General features: G+C 42.6%; 1 protein-coding gene across 7 annotated transcripts in view; it reads left to right on the forward strand.

Moving 5' to 3' along the window:
• nav3 (neuron navigator 3) overlaps positions 1-22,246 on the forward strand; it is a 203,970-nt gene that overhangs the window by 139,736 nt on the left and 41,988 nt on the right. For 2 of the 7 annotated variants that reach the window (XM_060903775.1, XM_060903777.1), the window contains exons 12-22: positions 23-127; positions 9,816-9,912; positions 10,101-10,320; positions 10,519-11,200; positions 11,984-12,295; positions 15,821-15,862; positions 16,084-16,217; positions 17,876-18,037; positions 19,088-19,140; positions 19,870-19,890; positions 20,460-20,483. In XM_060903775.1, coding sequence (XP_060759758.1) covers positions 23-127; positions 9,816-9,912; positions 10,101-10,320; positions 10,519-11,200; positions 11,984-12,295; positions 15,821-15,862; positions 16,084-16,217; positions 17,876-18,037; positions 19,088-19,140; positions 19,870-19,890; positions 20,460-20,483 — 1,852 coding nt within the window. The remainder of the gene's footprint in view (positions 1-22; positions 128-9,815; positions 9,913-10,100; positions 10,321-10,518; positions 11,201-11,983; positions 12,296-15,820; positions 15,863-16,083; positions 16,218-17,875; positions 18,038-19,087; positions 19,141-19,869; positions 19,891-20,459; positions 20,484-22,246) is intronic. The other 5 variants (XM_060903776.1, XM_060903781.1, XM_060903778.1 and 2 more) reach the window with 3 other exon arrangements.

Consider the following 22,246-nt stretch of genomic DNA (forward strand, 5'->3'; position numbering starts at 1 on the left):
ACCTCTTTTCACCTGTGTGCAGCTACGTAACAGATGGAGGTGTGTATTCTCGTAACGTGGGCCGTGTTCCTGACCTTCCATCTGCACGAGAGCTCATCCAACGGGTTAAAGATGGAGAGGCTGACAGGTAACACACACACATATACACACACACACAGTATTATAGTTTTTGCTTTGTTTCGAATTCTGTTTAACTATTGGTTTTAGGGTGTTTAAGATCCTATTTATTTATTTAAAAGGGATTATTGGAAACTTTTAAACTTTTTTTTGAGTAATTAGTTTCCATGGAGACTAAAGTTTTTGGTGTCGGATATTTGAAAGGGAATGCATGGAATACACACTGTACACTGTATAACATCATATACCGTAAAATACCAAATAATAGCCCGGGCGATTATTTGTCTCAATCACGTAAGAGACCCGGCGCGTATTAGAGACTAGGCGGCTATTTGGAACAGGCGATTAATTCCTTCTTCACAAACACCTTCCCCAAAATCTACCTCAAAACGGGGAAAAATCATTCTCAGATAGGCCTACTTTTAACCAGTATAACTTACAGTTTGTTTAGAGTTAGATTACAGATAGCACGGTGCCGACTTCGGGGAATTTTGAAGACGCAGAATGCATCTTCGCATGGCACAGTCGGGGTGGATAAAGGATAAATCACACACCTTTTCCTGTTAATGACTAGTTAAGCGCATGCTTTACAAAATAATCAAGAAACCACACCATTGTCTGTGCGCAGCACTGTGATTTAATTACTCTGCAAAGTTATGGTCACTTGCTATCACCCTCACCCATGCAGCCTCCACCCTTTGCGCTTCGCGATGTCTGTCAATCTGAAATTGCATGGAGGGCGCGACGTTGAAGCAACATAATTAGGGTGCGAAGTGTCAAACCAAAGGGTTTTTTCTTATGCTGAAAAATAAGTGACCTGCAGTGGCTACATACTGTCATCTTGCATCACGTTTCTCTCCAAGACGTCTCCCTATTTGGCCGATATGAGCCTATTCCCCGAGTGAGTTGGTACGGTGGCTCGACCCCGTAGAAAACTTAAAGTTCGGATGAAAGTTAGTTGAATAGGTTACTGACTTGTAGGCCTACATGTTGCCTGCCTGACGCGTGCTTCTGCCCAACTTGCACGACAGATTACTTGTTGAAAAGGCCCCTTGGATTAGATTGGCCGCGAGCAGACTGAAATGCATGTTAGAACGCTCTCACCTTTTTTGTAAAGCGTCTTCCAGATCCGAATGGGTAAGGGCAAGTGAAATGGTATAAGGTCTTTAATAAAACTCAGTGTGTGCTTTGACGCATGCATTCGGCAATTTAGGTCGTTTAACAGAAGCAGCAGTCCAACCTTGGAAACCCGCAGTCCTCAATGTCACCACACACGCTGGCTTTCGTTGGGTATACCCAAAGGGGTGGCTAAGACATCTGTCAAAAGTTACGGAGTTGCATTCCTCAAGAAATATTACGGTAGACCAAGATTATAACATTGAAATGGCATGTTTATTATCACGTAACAAAATGTTGTAAACAGTATTATAGAAATAATTTCATTCATTCATTCATTCATTCATTCATATTGTTTCGGTAGAAAACTATGCAATGCAAAATCGTTTAAACACCAGAAAACCAGAAAAGTGCTGGGCCTCAAGATTCTAGATAGAACGTTCGGACGCTTTTTTTTTTTAGACCCCGGCGAGTATTCGGAACCGGCCTTTATTTGTCACAACACACGCGTACACCCGGCCGTTAAAGGGAACTCGGCGGTTAATTGGAACTCGGCTATTATTTGGTATTTTACGGTAGTTATGTAAATATTTTATTGAAGTAAATTAAATTTAGTTAATTAATGAAGGCAACTTTTAAGCTTTTTTTTAACAATAAATGTACTTAACATCTGTTTTTGTGTTTGGTACAGTAATTTATTCTCATTCTCATCTCATTATCTGTAGCCGCTTTATCCTGTTCTACAGGGTCGCAGGCGAGCTGGAGCCTATCCCAGCTGACTACGGGCGAAAGGCGGGGTACACCCTGGACAAGTCGCCAGGTCATCACAGGGCTGACACATAGACACAGACAACCATTCACACTCACATTCACACCTACGCTCAATTTAGAGTCACCAGTTAACCTAACCTGCATGCCTTTGGACTGTGGGGGAAACCGGAGCACCCGGAGGAAACCCACGCGGACACGGGGAGAACATGCAAACTCCGCACAGAAAGGCCCTCGCCGGCCACGGGGCTCGAACCCGGACCCTCTTGCTGTGAGGCGACAGCGCTAACCACTACACCACCGTGCCGCCCAGTAATTTATTGGCCTTATTAATTTATTTAATTATTCTTTACTAATTCATTAATTTATTTCATCACAGTTATGAATCAGGCTTCTTTTACTGTAACTGCGGTGACAATCATCATAAACGGTTTAGGTCAGGACTTTGTTAGAGCAATTAAATAATTTTATGTAATAGATGTAGATGATGGGTGGCATGGTGGTGTAGTGGTTAGTGCTGTCGCCTCACAGCAAGAAGGTCCTGGGTTCGAGCCCCGTGGCCGGCGAGGGCCTTTCTGTGTGGAGTTTGCATGTTCTCCCCGTGTCCGCATGGGTTTCCTCCGGGTGCTCCGGTTTCCCCCACAGTCCAAAGACATGCAGGTTAGGTTAACTGGTGACTCTAAATTGAGCGTAGGTGTGAATGTGAGTGTGAATGGTTGTCTGTGTCTATGTGTCAGCCCTGTGATGACCTGGCGACTTGTCCAGGGTGTACCCCGCCTTTCGCCCGTAGTCAGCTGGGATAGGCTCCAGCTTGCCTGCGACCCTGTAGAACAGGATAAAGTGGCTACAGATAATGAGATGAGATGAGGAATTATTATTGTAAGTGTCACAGTGTAAGGAAATCATTTAATTCAAGTTTCACTTCAGTAGAATGAGATTGCAGCCTACAAGATATAACCAGAGCTACCGTTATATAACGTAGAAGCAGCTGAATTAAATCATTCACGCTTTGTTGCATCTCATCTCGACTTGTATTGTCTAATGTTAGCTGATTGTATAACCAGTTATTGCCACATGCCTGCAGTGAGTCTGGGTTGAATTTGGTGGCGCAGGAAAAAACAATGAAATTGGAGGAAGATGAATGGAACAGATGAAGGACAATCTGTCAGACACATCAAAGCCTCAGCCGTGTGTTGGTGACAGCTGGGTGTTGGATTAATGATGGATTTGTGCATGAAAAACAGATCTGTGCATCTCTGTCTCACTGACTAATGTCTCTTCCGAATGAGGGGAGGAGTTTGATCTGAAATAAAATGTTTGTTTGGAGAGAACTCTTTTTTTTTTTTTTTTACAGAGAATGTAAAATTGTGAAAATAAGAGCAAAATATGTTCTTTAAGCGCGCAGATAGTTATCTAGAATAGATAGTTTGGTTATTAGTAGTGTTTAGAGCAAGACTAGTGAGGATAGAATGTTTATGCTAAGGTCACGGCGTGAGAACCGTGGCTGGGGCTACCGTGGCCGTTCGGGCAGATTTTCGAGGTGATCCGTCACATAAATTTGGGTGGAGTAAATATGCAAATGAAGCCACGGCGTCCACGAGAGTAGTGACGGAAGACGCCAGTAAGACTAATGCCGACAGCGATGTACGGCCTTGCGGAAATGATGGCAGTGTGTACGGTTTTCACGGCTGCAGTTGTTCTGTGAAGATTTCGAGCTTGACGGTTGCGATGGAATGCTACGGTAATCCCCGGTAGCCCATGTAAGCCTCATGTATGCCTCCAGGATGCCTGTGACGGATGAATTCATCCGGTGTTTGACCCATGGCAATTTTCAACATGATGAAACTTACCAGGGCGGCACGGTGGTATAGTGGTTAGCGCTGTCGCCTCACAGCAAGAAGGTCCGGGTTCGAGCCCCGTGGCCGGCGAGGGCCTTTCTGTGTGGAGTTTGCATGTTCTCCCCGTGTCCGCGTGGGTTTCCTCCGGGTGCTCCGGTTTCCCCCACAGTCCAAAGACATGCAGGTTAGGTTAACTGGTGACTCTAAATTGAGCGTAGGTGTGAATGTGAGTGTGAATGGTTGTCTGTGTCTATGTGTCAGCCCTGTGATGACCTGGCGACTTGTCCAGGGTGTACCCCGCCTTTCGCCCGTAGTCAGCTGGGATAGGCTCCAGCTCGCCTGCGACCCTGTAGAACAGGATAAAGCGGCTAGAGATAATGAGATGAGATGAGATGAAACTTACCAGGGATGGAAGCCACGCCCTTCCGGGTTGTCAAGGTAGGTCCCCGGCTTTCACTTCTTCCAACGGAAGGGCCCGGAACGCATGCCGGTTGATCCCCAGAAAGCCTAAAATCGTCTACCATGAAGTGATTCCGGCGATACGAGGCCTTAACTTTAGCCGAGTTAAAAATCTCTCCAAGTTGTAAAACAACACAAAGTTAAAAACAAAGTTTCATTTTCTCTTCTTCTTTTCATTTCCAAAACAAATCTTGGCCAATTAAAATACTGACATTATGATATTGTGGCTCCTGATTGGTCAGCTCGAGAGACTGTCCCACTAGAGGGTGCTGTCTGTGTCTGTAAGTGAGACAGTGAAGGGCATCAAAGCGCTATAAATACACCGTCTATAAATAAATCATTTCATTTATAAGTGATGAGATTGCTCAGGGGACGCTGGGATTAACAGTGGCGCGAAAGAAATGAATAAATAACATCCCTCGCTTTTAGAGACAAGGGCAGAATGTGAGACTTTGAGGTTTTGGGTTGGTTTTTTTTTTCCCCCCACTACATTATTTTTCAAATCTTCAGTGCAAAACTAATCAAGCAGAATTTTTCACACTCAACATTGGGTGCAGCCGAGTTAGTGCTGTTGCTTTAACGACAGAAGAGCAGTGTATCGTGAAAAACAAATGGCACCCAGTTCTCAGTAGCGAGGAGCTCACACATCCCACACAGTGGATATTTTCAGACAGGGTGTGTACACGACTAGAAAAAGTCAGTTCTTTCTTTCTTTCTTTCTTTCTTTCTTTCTTTCTTTCTTTCTTTCTTTCTTTCTTTCTTTTTTTCTTTCTTTCTTTTCCTCTCATCTTACATGTTTGGAGAACTTTAAGACCCAAACAAGCAAAAAAAAAAAAAAATCAATAAAGCGACTACATTATTGGCGTGTGAGCATGTGACATCAAAATATGATAAAATTATCCTCGTGGAACTTGACGCAGAATCAAATTACAGGGTAAAGAACAGCTGTTAACTCACATACGTACAGCAGTGGCTTCACCACAACACAATCAAATCATGCAGAAGGACCTTATAAATAAAATTGATTTCTCTGCTGATCCCTGGCTGTGTCTCAAATGTTAAAGTTTAATAAAACCATTGATAATAAAAAAAAAAAAGTCATGGTCCAAATCCATTAGTAGTTTCCAGACAGATCATTGCTAGCCCTGTATTAAAATGCCTTATATTTTATTTAAAAAAAAAAAGACATTCGAGTAATATTATTTGAAAATGTTGGATTTTTTTTTTTTTGTATAATCTCCTACCGTATGACTACCCATATTTTCACAAGAACAAGTAATCATTCATATTATAAAACGTCAGAAATCAATAATGAAAAACAGAATTAATTTAAACTGTTGGATGATATTAACGACATCAAATTTAACGATTGATTCCTGATTACTTTCATGCTGAAAATAAACAACTTTAACAAAAAGCTGAAGTCGGTGTTCATAACAATACAAGAATAAAAAAAAAATTAGTTTGAAAGTTTATTTTGCATCTAATTTTCTACCCTCGTTTGGTTCTTCCAGGCCCCACCCACCAGCCAGCGCTCCTCTATCATATAACAGCTCGCATGTTTCTGAAATGCTGCTTGTATGGAGCGTAACACTCAAGGGAATGTGCTATCTGCCCTCTTCCTCATACATGAGCTCACAGGTGCCCAGGATTGGCTAGTGTCGCTGTGATTGTCCCTCCCACCCAGAGAGCCACAGATGGCTGGGATCTGAACTCACCATCTCTTGACGATAGGCCAAACATTTTTCTGTTGCCGGCATAAAAAATATTTAACTCAAGTTGCACTATTTATTGATCTGTGTAAAGTTTTATACAAAAAAAAATCTAAATTTTTATAATTTAAATGAGCTTTCACCTGTGATTGGATGTGGACCCATGTAGCTCGACTGGTTTGAGACAGATTGCTTGTGATGGAGTGAAAATGGAGGGGTGCAGCTCAGACAGATGGGTGGAGGATGAGGATGATGATGATGATGGTGGTGGGGGTGAAGAGATGGGAGGAGGAGAGGATGGTGGACTCATACTGCGTCATTGCTTTCTCAGCTGCTGAGCTGCACTTCCTCCTCCTCCTCCTCCTTCACTCTTTCCTTCTCTCCTCACTGCGAGCGACAGAAAGATCAAACGATACAGCCAGGCCGATTAAACGCTCACAGATATTCACACTGCAGAAAGGTGAGTCAGACTCTGAGTCAGGATTAACCAGCGTTATCACGTTGTTACCTACAGCTAAAAAAAATAAACTCTAAATGTGTATAATGCTTTTTTTTTTTTTTTAGTGAAACTAAGCTGAGATTAAACAGAAGATTAGAATTATTATCGGAAAATAAATTCTTTGTATTGTTCTACATCTAGTGTCTCATTTGAACTGAAGGACATAGCGTTTTAATATCGCAGTAACTGGTGAACCTGTTATCACGTTTGACCACCATATTGTATAATTTTAAGTCAAGAGCATTATGGGATGGCGTTTTTCAGGTAGAGCAAAAAAGTCACTTCCAGTGTTACATGTCGCCTGCTAATGGAACCACACCAGCCAGCTAGCATAAACGGCTCACTAGCTAGCATTAATCGTGTTAGTGAAACGATTTTAATGGTAATTCAATAATGGAGGTACAGTTTGCATTGGCTAAAAATATTCTAAACCTAGCGTTCATCAATTTATCTTAAAAGCTGTCGCTAGATTGAGACCGCCGTTACTACTGTTACCTTTCAGCTAGAATTAGACAAACATTAACATCGTAACATGTCACAGTGGTTACGTACGGTATCTAGTACACAATTTGGGCGTACTCCACTGCCAATTATTATCTCCCTGTCCTCTGACCCAGATGTTCACAGATGACATATACCCACGTATGCTGCGAAATAAAAAAAACAAAAACAAAAGATCTTTGCAGTGGCAGAAATGTTAAAATAATTTCCTGATACATTTGTGTACCACTGCGACAACTGGCTTCACTTTGGACAGCCATTTTCTTTCTATTTTTCCAGGGGAATTTTTCTTCTTTGGTTATTTGGAGGCTCCAGTGGAATTATGGGATAGTGTGGTACATTTGCATACTATGGATGTTGTAGATCATCCAGGTAGCGTTAGACTACTATTAAATTCCTTCTGAGGTTTCAGACAAACTACATACTGCCTTTTGCATACTGTATAGTCTCGAGAGTTTACACAGAATGGTGCGGAAAACAAAAAACATCAAGTGAGTGAGCGACAGTTCTGTGGGTGTAAAAAACGCCTTGCTGATAAGACAGGGTCAGATTGGTTCGAGCTTTTTTTTTGTCCAGGAAGGATATACCGTAGTAACTCATATAATCACTCTATACAACCGCGGTGAGCAGAAAAGCATCTCAGCATGCAACAGAAAGAGAAGAACACACTGGGTTCCACTCCTGCAGCCAAGAACAGGGATCTTAGAATCAACAAAGTGGCCGGTGAGTGCGTATAGTTGTATTAACCAGAGTAACATTTGTATAATTGTAACTGAAACGTACATTTTGCGTAGTAATGCAACAACAAAGATATAAATATCATGGTCTTGCCTAAATTGCAATGTCTAATGGTTGTCATGGTGACATCCCAACATGATGACACAGTGTATCATGTCATGACCCCACAAAATTCTGCCTTCGTCTCGCTGATGATCCTTATCTGTCCTACGTTTCTTATAAAATCCCATAATCCTGTGCATCAGACATCAGCCTGTAAAAAAATAAAATAAAATAAAAAAAATCACGGATGAAAGTCAGGGAACAGTTTACAGAGTTATTACAAAGTAATTATTTTTCACTGAAGGTTTTATTTCTCCTCACTTCATTTTCCCCACTGATGCTTTATTCCATCAGTCAGTTTCCCCTCTGGATTATCATTAAAGTATTTCTGATCCGATCTCGTCTCATGGACGCTCGTGATGTACCGTATGCTGCCCATCTCAGTCCATCTTTAAGACAGTTTACGAGACATCACGGCATTGTGATCCCTCTTTCAATAAAGAGCACGGACTGAGACCCAGAGATGAACAGAAAATAACAGACGTGTCATTTTCCAAGGAAGTGCGACAGTACGGTATATTGTATTGTAAATAACTGATTATTGCCCCACACGTCCATGAGTGTTATTCTGGGGTGCATCTGGGAGAAAATCAGGGTCCAGTGGAACAAATAGTGGACTCATACGGTAGGTTCCAAATATCTGCCAGCTTTTTTTTTTTTTTAATTGCCCTCAATTAGGGATAATTGTTCTGCTGATGTGCTTATTTTCTTCAATTTCTTTCTCCAAAGCAGATCCGAAGATGAGTTTTAATGACATGACACACTGATTACTTATTTCTGTTTTCAACTGAATCATCCCGACTGGGGGGGAAAAGCAAAAAAAAAAAAAAAACCCCTTTGTGTTTGGAGCAAAATAAATCCACACAGTCGGTACACAATGCTGGTCCTGTTATACTGCTGCATTAGGGTAGGAGGGTGCCAATACTTTGTGGAGAGTAACAGGTGGATTACAGCGATGTGTATGTTATAAATGGACCCAAATATGCTTCATTTCTGACATCTTGAGGTTTGCTGATTGTTCCCTGTGCTGCTTTCTCTGTGTTGAATTTTGCATGAGGACGTTCCGCCACGGCTCAGTGAGCACGGCGCTCTTCTCCGTGGACGTGATGTTCTCTTCTGTTAAAAGGGGGGAAAAAAGCGTTTGAAACATGTGCAAGGATGTTCAGGCATTCACTGTTAATGATTCTGGTGCTTTTTTTTTTTTCAGTCATAAGGTAGTATACCATACATGATATCAGATGTTTATATGTTTATTTATATACAGATATATAACAGTGCGTTGTGGGAAGAGGGACACATGTTCAAGCACAGCAGATGAGCTAATTAAAACAAATATTCAAACGATATCCATGTGAGAGATTTATTTTTGGCAGGAACTAAATGAACAGATGGTGCACATGATGATTCACTTCAGTGGTTTGAATCTTGAAGCGAATTTTGATTCGTTTGACTCAGAGATCAGAGCAGCAGAAATCCAGCAGAGGCTGCATCATGCCGAGAACATCCAGGAATTCGGGTGATCCGGATCGTGTGTGTTGCGCTACGTAGATAAAAATGAGAACGTTTGAGTTGTTTGAGTTGTGCTTGTGAATTGATTCGGATGATTCACTTAAAAGAGTCTAGAAGAAGAGGTTTTATTTTCCTGTGGAGCAATTTCTGGAAGTTTATAGAAATCATTGCTACAAGTGAGCACTCTCATGCTGCTCAGCTAGTAGAGACGCATTACCCATGATGCATTTCAAAAACATGATGAAATGTCCATAACATTTAATACATTTATTCAAGGAACATGAAAAAGTAAAAACATCATGTGAGAACATCATCGTGAGTCAGGTGTGCTCTGATTGGCTGACACCAGTAAGTCACAAGGCGACCAGCCAATCAGAATGACCCTCCATGCATCTTATTTTTAAACTCTCATCCTCTCTCTCTTTCTCTCTTGTGTGTGTGTGTGTGTGTGTGTAGTTATGATGACAGTAGCTCGGTCAGCAGTGGTCTGAGTGACTCTCTTGATGTTGGACCTGATGATGTGCACACACTGAATTCATCACATAGGAGCAAGGTATACACACACACACACACACACACACACACACACACTGCAAAAGGTGCGTGTGTGTGCATTGCAGGTTATAACAGAGTGCTGGTCTTGTCTTGGCTGCTGAGAGAAGATGCACCATCTGTCAAGCGTGTATCCTTATTCTGTGTGTGTGTGTGTGTGTGTGTGTGTGTGTGTGTGTGTGTGTGTAGTCCAAGCAGCAGTGTAACCAGAATAGCAGTAGCTGGTGTGCAGCTGAAGATTTGAAAAAGGTTGATGAACAAATTGAGAACGTCTTAGATTCCTCCTCTCAAATGGAAGGGGCGGGGCTTCCCGTGTCTCAGACAGGCTCGTGGAGGCGGGGCATGAGTGCCCAAGCAGGTATCACCTCACCACGGAATAAAAACAGCAACCCGAACCTCAAAACACCAGGTAAAATGATGTTTTGTTTTGTTTTTTTTAAATTTAGACAGACAAGCGTCTCTTTGAGTTAGACAGGTGGGCGTGTCTTTGAGTGAGACAGGTGGGCGAGTCTTTGAGTTGAAACAAATGGATGTGTCCCTGATTGGCAATAAAGAGCACATTATTTGTTGTCTGCTTTGTCATAACGATAATTACTTTCTCCTTCAGCAGGTAAAACGGATGACGCCAAGGCCTCAGAGAAGGTCAAGGCTCCCTGTAAGTCTCCCAGCATGCAACGCTCTCCATCAGATGTGGGCAAAAGCAGTGGTGATGAGGGTAAAAAGTCTAGCATCACCCGTCCTTCACCCACCACCGGCTCCTTTGGATTCAAGAAAATCCCAGCAGCTACAGAGCTAGCAGCACCCAAGACTTTATCAGCCAAATCAGCTGGGAAAGTGGGTGGGACCACATGTGTGGTGGGTGGGGCCAGGAAAACAAGCCTGGATGGGTACCGTCACCATGATGATGGGGTCCTTCTGGGCATTGGTGGGTCTAAGATGCCCCTTCAATATCGCTCTCTTCCACGGCCGGCTAAATCCTACCGGTCCATCGACTCTTCCACAGTGAAAGGGGGTGGGGTCGTGGCTGGGGGTGGGGCAGGTCCTGGACCTGCAGGAGCTGGAACTGGAACAGTAAGTGGCGTTTCAAAAAGGAAGGATGGAGGGAAGACGGAGTCAGGGAGGTCAAGTCCAGTTACAATAAATCAGACCGATAAAGAGAAGGTTTCAGTGTCTGAGCAGGAGGGGGCAGCACTGAGCACATCACCCAAATCCAGCCCAACATCCAGCCAATCAGGACTCCGACAGCCTGGATCCAAATACCCCGACATTGCCTCGCCCACTTTCCGCAGGTAAGAGAGAGAGAGAGAGAGAGAGATGCCTTTTCTTTTGCCTTGTATGAGGGATCTGTCCTGAATTTTGGCAACGTTTAGTGCCTTTAAACCCGAAAAAAGGCAAGGGTTGGAAAACACGGAGTCATCTCCGAATAGGATGAAAAATTGTGCTTGAGCGAGAATCGGAGTGACAGGGACAGACTTGGCAGGACAGATTGTGAGAGACAGAGTGCTGAATCATGGTGACATTTTGCTTGGGCCTGCGTGGGAGAAACAGTGAGAAATTCAGCAGATCAAGTGATGGATAGAGGCATTTATTATGTCTGTCACATCCTTGGAGTTTCTCTCTGTCCCTATTTTATCCGTCTACCCATCTTTCTCAGGCGAGACTCTGGTTTTATTAATGGTGAAGTCTGCCCCCTGGTGGTGGACATACATATACAAATGTTACATGTAAGGCAATGAGACTGTATCTGTTTAGTGCTTCATATATTTACATTATAAGGTTTGACCTAACCTGGAACATTTTTAAACTTGTATATGAACCGTACCATTCTAGAAAACACTCAAAAACCCCTGATGTAGAAATGTCAGCAGGGTCTCTGAATTCTGGTTCTGATAGTTCCTCAACCTCAGCTATATCACTCGAGTTTATAATTGGCCTCAACTCCCGACCTTGCTTTTCTTTTTCCCAGCCTATGCCATCTTATGATCTTATGCCATCTTGATCTTATGCCATCTAATACACCATTTAGATCTGTCTTTGATCTCTCTCTCTCTCTCTCTCTCTGTCTTGTTTAGGTTATTCGGCAGTAAGTGCAGCAGCAGTAAGCCAAGCTCTCCCGACTCCACTAAGTCCGCTCCCTTTGCTTCCCCGCTTGACTCCCCGGGAAGTGGAGGCAACAGAACGCCCGACTCTCTCTCTAATGCCCGTCCCTTCCTCAGCAGCTCATCTGCAGGCAGCAAAGAGACGCTGAGCAGCATTCACACCAGCTCACACACCAGCTTACATACCAGCTCACACACCAGCCTGCACACCAGCTCAGAATCCATCGAACTTCCTACGCCACATCATCAGCATGCACCAAGGCTCAAATCCACACTATCCCAAGGGTAAGTATGTGGTGTGTCGGTATACTTGTTGAAATTTTTTTCTCACTTTAACACACCTAATTCACTTATAAGCTTGTTTGTGTATAATTGTGTGTGTGTGTGTGTGTGTGATAGAGAGTGGTAGTGTGTTATTGTGCATCTGAGGATGCGTTAGTGTTTTGCTTCTTTTTTCTCGAAAATGATTGATCCAATTAATCTTGTTAATTTGAGTGTGTTAAAGGTGATGGTGTATTGATGTTTTAGAATGCATAAGTCCCTGCAAATAATATTGACACGCACTGTTGAAGACAGTCAGGCGAGTCTGTGGCCAGGAGTCCAAGAGATTGTGGTTGGCCATGATTTTGGGTGGGAGGGATGGCACCCCTGTCAATTAGAGTGACACTAGCCAACCATCTGAGATGTGTATGCAGAAGAGGGTTGATAGCATTTATTCTGAGATTTCAGCTGTGCTGGGCGTAGTATGAGCAGTGGTACAAAGAGATGCAGTATCTTAATGAGTTTCAGAGGGAGCATGCATTTACCCTCCCTCCTTGGTAGCTGCTGTGTATTTAGGAGAGCTAGCTAATGGGTGGATATGACCAAATGGGAGAAAATGTGAAGATACATGCACATACTCAGTGGGTAAGGTGGCCACCGATCAGAAGATCCCTCCATCCATCCATTATCTGTAGCCGTTTATCCTGTTCTACAGGGTCGCAGGCAAGCTGGAGCCTATCCCAGCTAACTATGGGCGAGAGGCAGGGTACTACTTGAACAAGTTGCCAGGTCATCGCAGGGCTAACACATAGACACAAACAACCATTCACACCTACGGTCAATCTAGAGCCTAACCTGCATGCCTTTGGACTGTGGGGGAAACCCAGAGGAAACCCATGCAGACTCCACATTTGTCGGCCACTGGGCTCGAACCCAGGACCGTCTTGTTGTGAGGCGACAGCGCTAACCACTACACCACCGTGCCACCCTGATCAGAATATGATGAGTTCAAATCCCAGGACCACCAAGCTGCAACTGTTGGCTTGAGCTCAAGTGGTCAGTTGCAAGTTTCTGTGGATAAAATTATGGGAAATACTTTGATGAAAATGTAGGACCTTGAACTAAAGATCACTCCACCCACCCACCTGTGCCTTGTACATACTGTATGTAGTCCAGCAAGTCATTGTGTTGCAACAAACTGTGATGGAGGAATCTCTGGATCAACAGGAAGACCTTGAAGAAAGTGGTCCTCTTGTGGTGGTGGTGGTAAGACTAGCCCACCTGACCAAAGTGTTGTGTCTTCTTATAATAGAAGCTACTGAAGGAAGAACAACAAAGGCCAGGCATTGGATGGTGGTTTGATGGAGATTCAGATGAACCCAGATCTTACTTTAAAGATGGTGTTAGCAGGGTTCCATTTGCCCAAATTAATAAATTGGACAGGCGTCTTCCCACTGAAGATAATGTGAAGGAACGCATGCTAAGAACAGAGCCAAAAACAGGACACTTATCACTATTGCATGATAAAGTGGTAGATCGAGTCAGTTTTGAAGATCAGGATCATAGATTATAACCTCGATGACTACGGGTCTGGTGACAGCATCAGATGGCATTGTCTCTTAGCCATATGAGCCGAAGCCAGCGATAGTGATCTGCCAGAACCCGAGGCGAGATGCATGTGCATCAACAACACACTCCATGGATTAGTGATCATCTAAAAGAGGCTGGATACTGAAGCCTGAAGAGAAAGATTCCTATTACGTATATTGCCAGCGGACTCCAGACAACCTCCTGCCAAACAGGAATGACATGGCATGGAATGAAGATTGTTGTATGGGAGGGAAAATGTGTCAGGAGTGGTGAGCTGAGGTGAAGTGAGGACCCAAGAGCAGATTCAGAAAACAGGCAGTGTAACGAGAAAACTTCATTAATGAAATAGATGGCAGAAAGGCAAAAAAGTGCAGTAGGGCAAAGATCGGTAGACAAAAAAACAGGCCAGGAGGTCAAAAACACAGAGGAGCAGGTAGACACGATCAGGGACAAAAAACAGGACAGAAAAATCTTCACAAAAACTGATGAACACAGGGACAAGGGAAACCCAGGAAGAGGTAACAAAAGACACAATTCAAAAGAACAGGCAGGCGAAAGCAGGGACAAAAAACTCGGCAGAAAAACTTGACAAAAAACAAGGAAAACTTCAGGCAGGGGGAATCAAGAAGACACAATACCAATGAGCTGTAGCGAGGCGAGGAAAGTCTACAAGAGACAGTCTGGCAAATGGAGTGGCTCCAAACAGTTCTTAAAAAGCCCTGGGTGATGGGAGAGGAGTGGGAGCAGGTGGGAATGTGGGAATGGCCTTCAGCAAGGCAGAACTGAATCCCTGTCCTGGAGCCGACATGGAAGTCCCACAATCTAAGGCATGGATGGACTGGACCGGACTGTGACAAAATGGCAGACAAGAGGTCATGTGTCGAGATATTTTTTCTTAAACTACACATTCTCAGACATAAAGGTATCAGACTGGACTTTTCCTTGTTGGTGGGATGGCACCATTAAGTGTATGTCTTGTGTAACACTAATGTGAATCTTGTTACCTGGGAAAGTGCATTAGATAGCTTTTATAGTACATCAGTGCTCTTCAATGTCCAATTATGGTCCTTAAATAATTTTAAAGATATATACTAAAGGTACACCCGTGATAGTACCACCCTAGCAACATGGTACAAAAGTCCAAATTATACCTTCCATCTATCCATAACCACTTATCCTGTGTAGGGTCATGGGCAAGCTGGAGCTTATCCCAACTGACTATGGGTGAGAGGCGGCGTACTGTACACCCTGGACAAGTCGCCAAACCATCGCAGGGCTGACACATAGAGGCAAACAACCATCCACAATTACACCTACGGTCAATTTAGAGCCACCAGTTAGCCTAACCTGCATGTCTTTGGACTGTGGGGGAAACCGGAGCACCCGGAGGAAACCCACACGGACACAGGGAGAACATACAAACTCCGCACAGAAAGGCCCTCGCCGGCCACAGGGCTCGAACCCAGAACTTTCTTGCTGTGAGGCGACAGCGCTAACCACTACAGCACCGTGCCACCCCAAATTATACCTTTCAGGGTACAAATGCTATTGCTGGGTTTACGCCCTCAACCAGAGAGTGTAATATACAGTATTATTAAAACATAACGAGAACTGAAGCAGGTGTGTTGGAGGACTAGTGCAATTTGGTGTCGGAGAAAAAGCTTTAATGTAACGTTTAACCTTTTCAATTTAATCGTATGTTGTACTGTATCCTGGATTTACTTTGTAAGTAGCTTTTGTTTTGCATCATTGTTGTTACAATAACGCTGATTTTCTGATAACGCCATGAGGAGATTTTCAACGTTGACGGTACCATGGTACCATGACGCCCTGTAACTGTACCGTTCCTGTAACTGCTAGAGTAGCATGTCTACCGTAGATACACTAACAGATGGACAAATTACAATTAAACTACATGAACACCATGATAACGCTGTTGTTTTCCTTCTGCTTTAACAGCATGACTCTTGACAGAAACACACTTCCCAAAAAGGGATTAAGGTACTAATATCATTATTTTGGTTTGTTTTTCACTGACAACATTAGCATTTTTTAATTATTATTTATTAATTCTTAAGCAGTTCGATGTCAGAAACTAATCCTAACCTATAAAGACTTACTGGAATTAAGACAGGTGGTATGTGCATGTGTCAATAATAACAATACTGATGCAGCAATAACAGAGACATTAACGTGTTCTTATCGATCTACTCCGCTATCAGACATCCTCCTTCGTCCAGACAGATGTCTCAGGAAGAAGGTAAAGAATGGCTTCGTTCCCATTCCACGGGAGGACTGCAGGACACGGGGAGTCCCCTCTCCCCCCCAACCGGGAAATACCACTACAGCAACCTACGTGAGTTCGTTATTCATATACCATCATAGCGGAGCTCCCAGCGGAGCACCATACCTAAGAAAAAATGGTAAACCCATCAAGTCGATTTTTTGTGGTTTGTCCGTGTACGTGTACCACCAGTCATACACACCGCCTAGTGGTCAGTGTTAGTAATTACCACTCATACACACCGCCTAGTGGCCAGTGTTAGTAATTACCAGTCATACACACCGCCCAGTGGCCAGTGTTAGTAATTACCACTCATACACACCGCCTAGTGGCCAGTGTTAGTAATTACCAGTCATACACACCGCCTAGTGGTCAGTGTTAGTAATTACCACTCATACACACCGCCTAGTGGCCAGTGTTAGTAATTACCAGTCATACACACCGCCTAGTGGTCAGTGTTAGTAATTACCAGTCATACACACCGCCTAGTGGTCAGTGTTAGTAATTACCAGTCATACACACCGCCTAGTGGTCAGTGTTAGTAATTACCAGTCATACACACCGCCTAGTGGCCAGTGTTAGTAATTACCAGTCATACACACCGCCTAGTGGTCAGTGTTAGTAATTACCACTCACACACCGCCTAGTGGCCAGTGTTAGTAATTGCCAGTCATACACACCGCCTAGTGGCCAGTGTTAGTAATTACCAGTCATACACACCACCTAGTGGTCAGTGTTAGTAATTACCACTCACACACCGCCTAGTGGTCAGTGTTAGTAATTACCAGTCATACACACACTGCCTAGTGGTCAGTGTTAGTAATTACCAGTCATACACACCGCCTAGTGGCCAGTGTTAGTAATTACCAGTCATACACACCGCCTAGTGGCCAGTGTTAGTAATTACCAGTCATATACACCGCCTAGTGACCAGTGTTAGTAATTACCAGTCATACACACCGCCTAGTGGCCAGTGTTAGTAATTACCACTCATACACGCCGCCTAGTGGCCAGTGTTAGTAATTACCAGTCATACACACCGCCTAGTGGCCAGTCTTAGTAATTACCAGTCATATACACCGCCTAGTGATCAGTGTTAGTAATTACCAGTCATACACACCGCCTAGTGGCCAGTGCTAGTAATTACCAGTCATAGACACCGCCTAGTGGCCAGTGTTAGTAATTACCAGTCATACACACCGCCTAGTGGCCAGTGCTAGCCAGTAAAGAAATAAAACAAAAGAGACTGGCTATGATATAAGAAAATTCTACAACCCAGAAACAGATAGGAGCTCCGCTTTTAGGCAGTGCCTAAATCTATATATTATGTTTCTGTTATTCGTTAGCATTACGTGATAATTAGCCTGATTTAGTGGGTGAAACAATAAAAAGCATCACAGCAGCAGTAGAGTTGTGTTGCATTAAACCCTAACCCGCTCTGAATAACCACTTCACTTCATGTAATTAAGATATTATGGTTCCTTTACAACAGCTACCATGCCAAGTTGCAATGCTAATAATGATGAAACTTGTGCTAACATTCTGTGTTGATCAGTGCTGAGATTCATGACCTGCTTTTTAACATGTATAATTTCTGCAAAAGTTGAGGTGGCCAAATACTAACACATCAAGAACCAATGATCATCTGCTCAAGTTTAGATTTTTACACATATATGTAAGTATTACAGTGTGTGTGTGTGTGTGTGTGTGTGTGTGTGTGTGTATTCCAGTGAGCCCCACCGGTGCTATGACTCGGTCGAACAGTATTCCGGATCAGGAGGCCTTTGATCTGTATGGAGATGGGCGAGTGTTATGTGGCAGTAACACGTCACTGGAGGAGCGACCGCGTGCCATCAGTCGTTCAGGATCATTCCGTGACAGCACTGACGAAGGTGTGTGTGTGTGTGTGTGTGTGTGTGTGTGTGAGAGAGAGAGAGATGATTATTATGATTATTACTGCTCCTTGATGACTTCGTGAGTGTGCATCAGGGCTGAGTGGATGTCCTGTAGCACTGATCCCTCTGCTGGCTATCATTGGTATTGCACTCTATCTCACTCTCAAACTTATGTACAGTTTAAAGGGCATATTCTGGACCGATTTCGGGTTTTGTTTTATATGAAAGCATGTCCCTTTACACACTCATCCAGAAGGGTAATTTTGCACAAGGCCATCTGTCTACAGCAGAAAAAAAATAAAATAACAAAATGCGTCTGGAAAAATCCCAAGGGAGTCTGGAGCCAGGTTTGTGACGTCACCTGCGGAAGCGCCAGCAGGCTGCGCGAGCTTTGCACGGTTTCAGTGCACAGCCTGTGTAGACCAAGCGCTCCCATTTCTCTCTCATTGTCCGGTCTTTTGGGAAATGATGAGTACTAATCCCATCAAGATTGGTGTTGCTACACCCTCCTACGATACATCTGTTAACCATTTTAATAATTACGCGATAACGTTGAAGAAATTTGCAGAAAACCACCAGGTCGTTTTCTTGTAAACAAACCAGCGCTGATGTAGGATTCAGAGGGAGACGTCCCGCACGCGACGTCACGAAAATCAGTGTTTGCCAGGAAATCCAAATGCCAAGTTTTTTCAGAGGCGGACCAATTCGCCTCAAATGGCTCGATTTCAACTGAATTTTTCTGGTATTGCGCAAGGTAAAAAAAATTGCAGAGAATGCAGAATGTGACAGATATTTGACCAAAGTTTAATATAAAATAGGAGAATTACATTGATCTTACTCCTGAATTTACCCGTGATATGCACTTTAAATTGAATGAACTGGCCTGTTTCCCAAAAGCATCGCAGCACAAAGATCTTCGTTAAATGGTAGAGCGAGCATCATAATGAACACTCTCTCTCTCTCTGTCCTAGTTAAGATGCTCTTAGCATTAAGAGGCTTTTGGGAAACCCAGCCCTGTTTGTTTGTTTGTTTGTTGTTTTTCTGCAGTTCATGGATCATCCCTGTCGCTGGTGTCCAGCACATCGTCTCTGTACTCAGCGGTGAGTTGTGTCTTTAAACCTGTCTTTAAACTCAGAAATAATATCTGATTAGAAACTCGCAGTAAGAATTAGATTTAAGTAGACTGTAAAATGTTTTTGATTTTTTTTATTTTTGCAAGGTTTCATTAGCGTCTGAGAGCGGCCACACCTTAAATACAAAGCTTTATCTTTATCGTTACCTGATTTATTATTTTCTGTTTGTTTTTTGTCTTGCTTTGGTTTATTCTTTCGTAGTTGTATTCTAGGTATTTGGCCGTTAGTTTGTTTCTTTTTTCTTTCTTTACTCTGTAATTTCTTCTAATAAATCTCTTTTTTCTTCAATTTCTCATCCTTGCTTGCTTTTTATTCTTTCTCTCATTTCATTTTTTTCTTTCTTTCTTTCTTTGGCTATTTGCTTCTTTACTTGTTAATTTGATTCTTTAATCTTTCTGATGTTACTTTGTTCTATGATTTCTTCTTTCAATGAAACTCTCCATCTTTCTTTTCTTCTCTTTTCCTGAACTCTTCTCTTTAAACTCGTGAGTTTTTGTTGCTGGTATTTTCTCCGACTGTAACAGCATTTCGTTTCTGCTGGATCGCTCGCTCTTACTTTTTTTCATCGTTTAAGGGAAAAAACAAACAAACACAGACACTGAAATTCCTGAAAGCGTTTGAATTTGTGTTGCTTATTAATTTTGGCACCTCACTGGTGCCTGTACAGTGTAAACACACACACTCTCTCACTTACAGGTGTACGCCTACATGGAAAAGGTAAAGGCGGTGTGTTGGGACACGCGTCTCTCTGTGTTTCAGTGAATAATAATAATAATAATAATAATAATAACCCTAACTGTCCAGCTGCAGATTAAAGATCCGGCACTAACGGGTGGAATGGCTTCACTTCTACAGCTCACTACCAAGAACTTTCCTTTTTCATCAGTTTTTTCATCACTAAACCTGATAAAGATGCTTTTCTAATTAATGTACTGTATATAAACATTATGGATTGATATATAAAGCCATCAGAATGGACATTTTGTGTAATTGTAATAAGATTAATAAGGTAAAATAAATAAAGTTTATAGTGTGCTAACTGATGAAGTAAGGACACTTCCTGGTAGTGCACTCAGACTTCAGGGCCCTGCGTGTCTGATTTATTTGTGCTTTGCCTCGACTCGGGGCCTTTTCACTGATTCTCTTCCTGTCTGAGGTGAAATCAGAGGCTTCTGTGCTCATGTTTGCTGTGTGTCGGGTCATTAATATAAACGTTGCTGGGAAGAGGGAATAACTCATTAACATATATATTTTTTGATCATTAATTCTCTTTTTCTCCCCTACAGACGGAGGAAAAAGCTCATTCTGAGGTACAGTGAGTTTCCTTTTCGGTGTTTTGAGTCTGTCTGATCAGTATCATAAAGCTGCTTCTGTAAAAGGCCAAAACTCAACTATTATTATTATTATTTTTTATACTAAATAAAAAAATTAAGCAATAATAATAATAATGTGAATTTCTGACATGGATTAATAATTATATTTACATATATACAGTGGTGCTTGAAAGTTTGTGAACCCTTTATAATTTTCTATATTTCTGCATAAATATGACCTAAGACATCATCAGATTTTCACACAAGTCCTAAAAGTAGATAAAGAGAACCCAGTTAAACAAATGAGACAAAAATATTATACTTGGTGACTTATTTACTGAGGAAAATGATCCAATATTACATATCTGTGAGTGGCAAAAGTATGTGAACTTCTAGGATTAGCAGTTAATTTGAAGGTGAAATTAGAGTCAGGTGTTTTCAATCAATGGGATGACAATCAGGTGTGAGTGGGCACCCTGTTTTATTTAAAGAACAGGGATCTATCAAAGTCTGATCTTCACAACACATGTTTGTGGAAGTGTATCATGGCACGAACAAAGGAGATTTCTGAGGATCTCAGAAAAAGCATTGTTGATGCTCATCAGGCTGGAAAAGGTTACAAAACCATCTCTAAAGAGTTTGGACTCCACCAATCCACAGTCAGACAGCTTGTGTACAAATGGAGGAAATTCAAGACCATTGTTACCCTCCCCAGGAGTGGTCGACCAACAAAGATCACTCCAAGAGCAAGGCGTGTAATAGTCGGCGAGGTCACAAAGGACCCCAGGGTAACTTCTAATCAACTGAAGGCCTCTCTCACATTGGCTAATGTTAATGTTCATGAGTCCACCATCAGGAGAACACTGAACAACAATGGTGTTCATGGCAGGGTTGCAAGGAGGAAGCCACTGCTCTCCAAAAGAACATTGCTGCTCGTCTGCAGTTTGCTAAAGATCACATGGACAAGCCAGGAGGCTATGGGAAAAATGTTTTGTGGACGGTTGAGACCAGAATAGAACTTTTTGGTTTAAATGAGAAGCGTTATGTTTGGAGAAAGGAAACCACTGCATTCCAGCATAAGAACCTTATCCCATCTGTGAAACATGGTGGTGGTAGTATCATGGTTTGGACCTGTTTTGCTGCATCTGGACCAGGACGGCTTGCCATCATTGATGGAACAATGAATTCTGAATTATACCAGCGAATTCTAAAGGAAAATGTCAGGACATCTGTCCATGAACTGATTCTCAAGAGAAGGTGGGTCATGCAGCAAGACAACGACCCTAAGCACACAAGTCGTTCTACCAAAGAATGGTTAAAGAAGAATAAAGTTAATGTTTTGGAATGGACAAGTTAAAGTCCTGACCTTAATCCAATGGAGATGTTGTGGAAGGACCTGAAGCGAGCAGTTCATGTGAGGAAACCCACCAACATCCCAGAGTTGAAGCTGTTCTGTACAGAGGAATGGGCTAAAATTCCTCCAAGCCGGTGTGCAGGACTGATCAACAGTTACCGCAAACGTTTAGTTGCAGTTATTGCTGCACAAGGGGGTCACACCAGATACTGAAAGCAAAGGTTCACATACTTTTGCCACTCACAAATATGTAATATTGGATCATTTTCCTCAATAAATAAGTGACCAAGTATAATATTTTTGTCTCATTTGTTTAACTGGGTTCTCTTTATCTACTTTTAGGACTTGTGTGAAAATCTGATGATGTTTTAGGTCATATTTATGCAGAAATATTGAAAATTCTGAA

The sequence above is a fragment of the Neoarius graeffei genome, chromosome 21, assembly GCF_027579695.1.
Source record: "Neoarius graeffei isolate fNeoGra1 chromosome 21, fNeoGra1.pri, whole genome shotgun sequence".
In the NCBI taxonomy this organism is placed as follows: domain Eukaryota; kingdom Metazoa; phylum Chordata; class Actinopteri; order Siluriformes; family Ariidae; genus Neoarius; species Neoarius graeffei.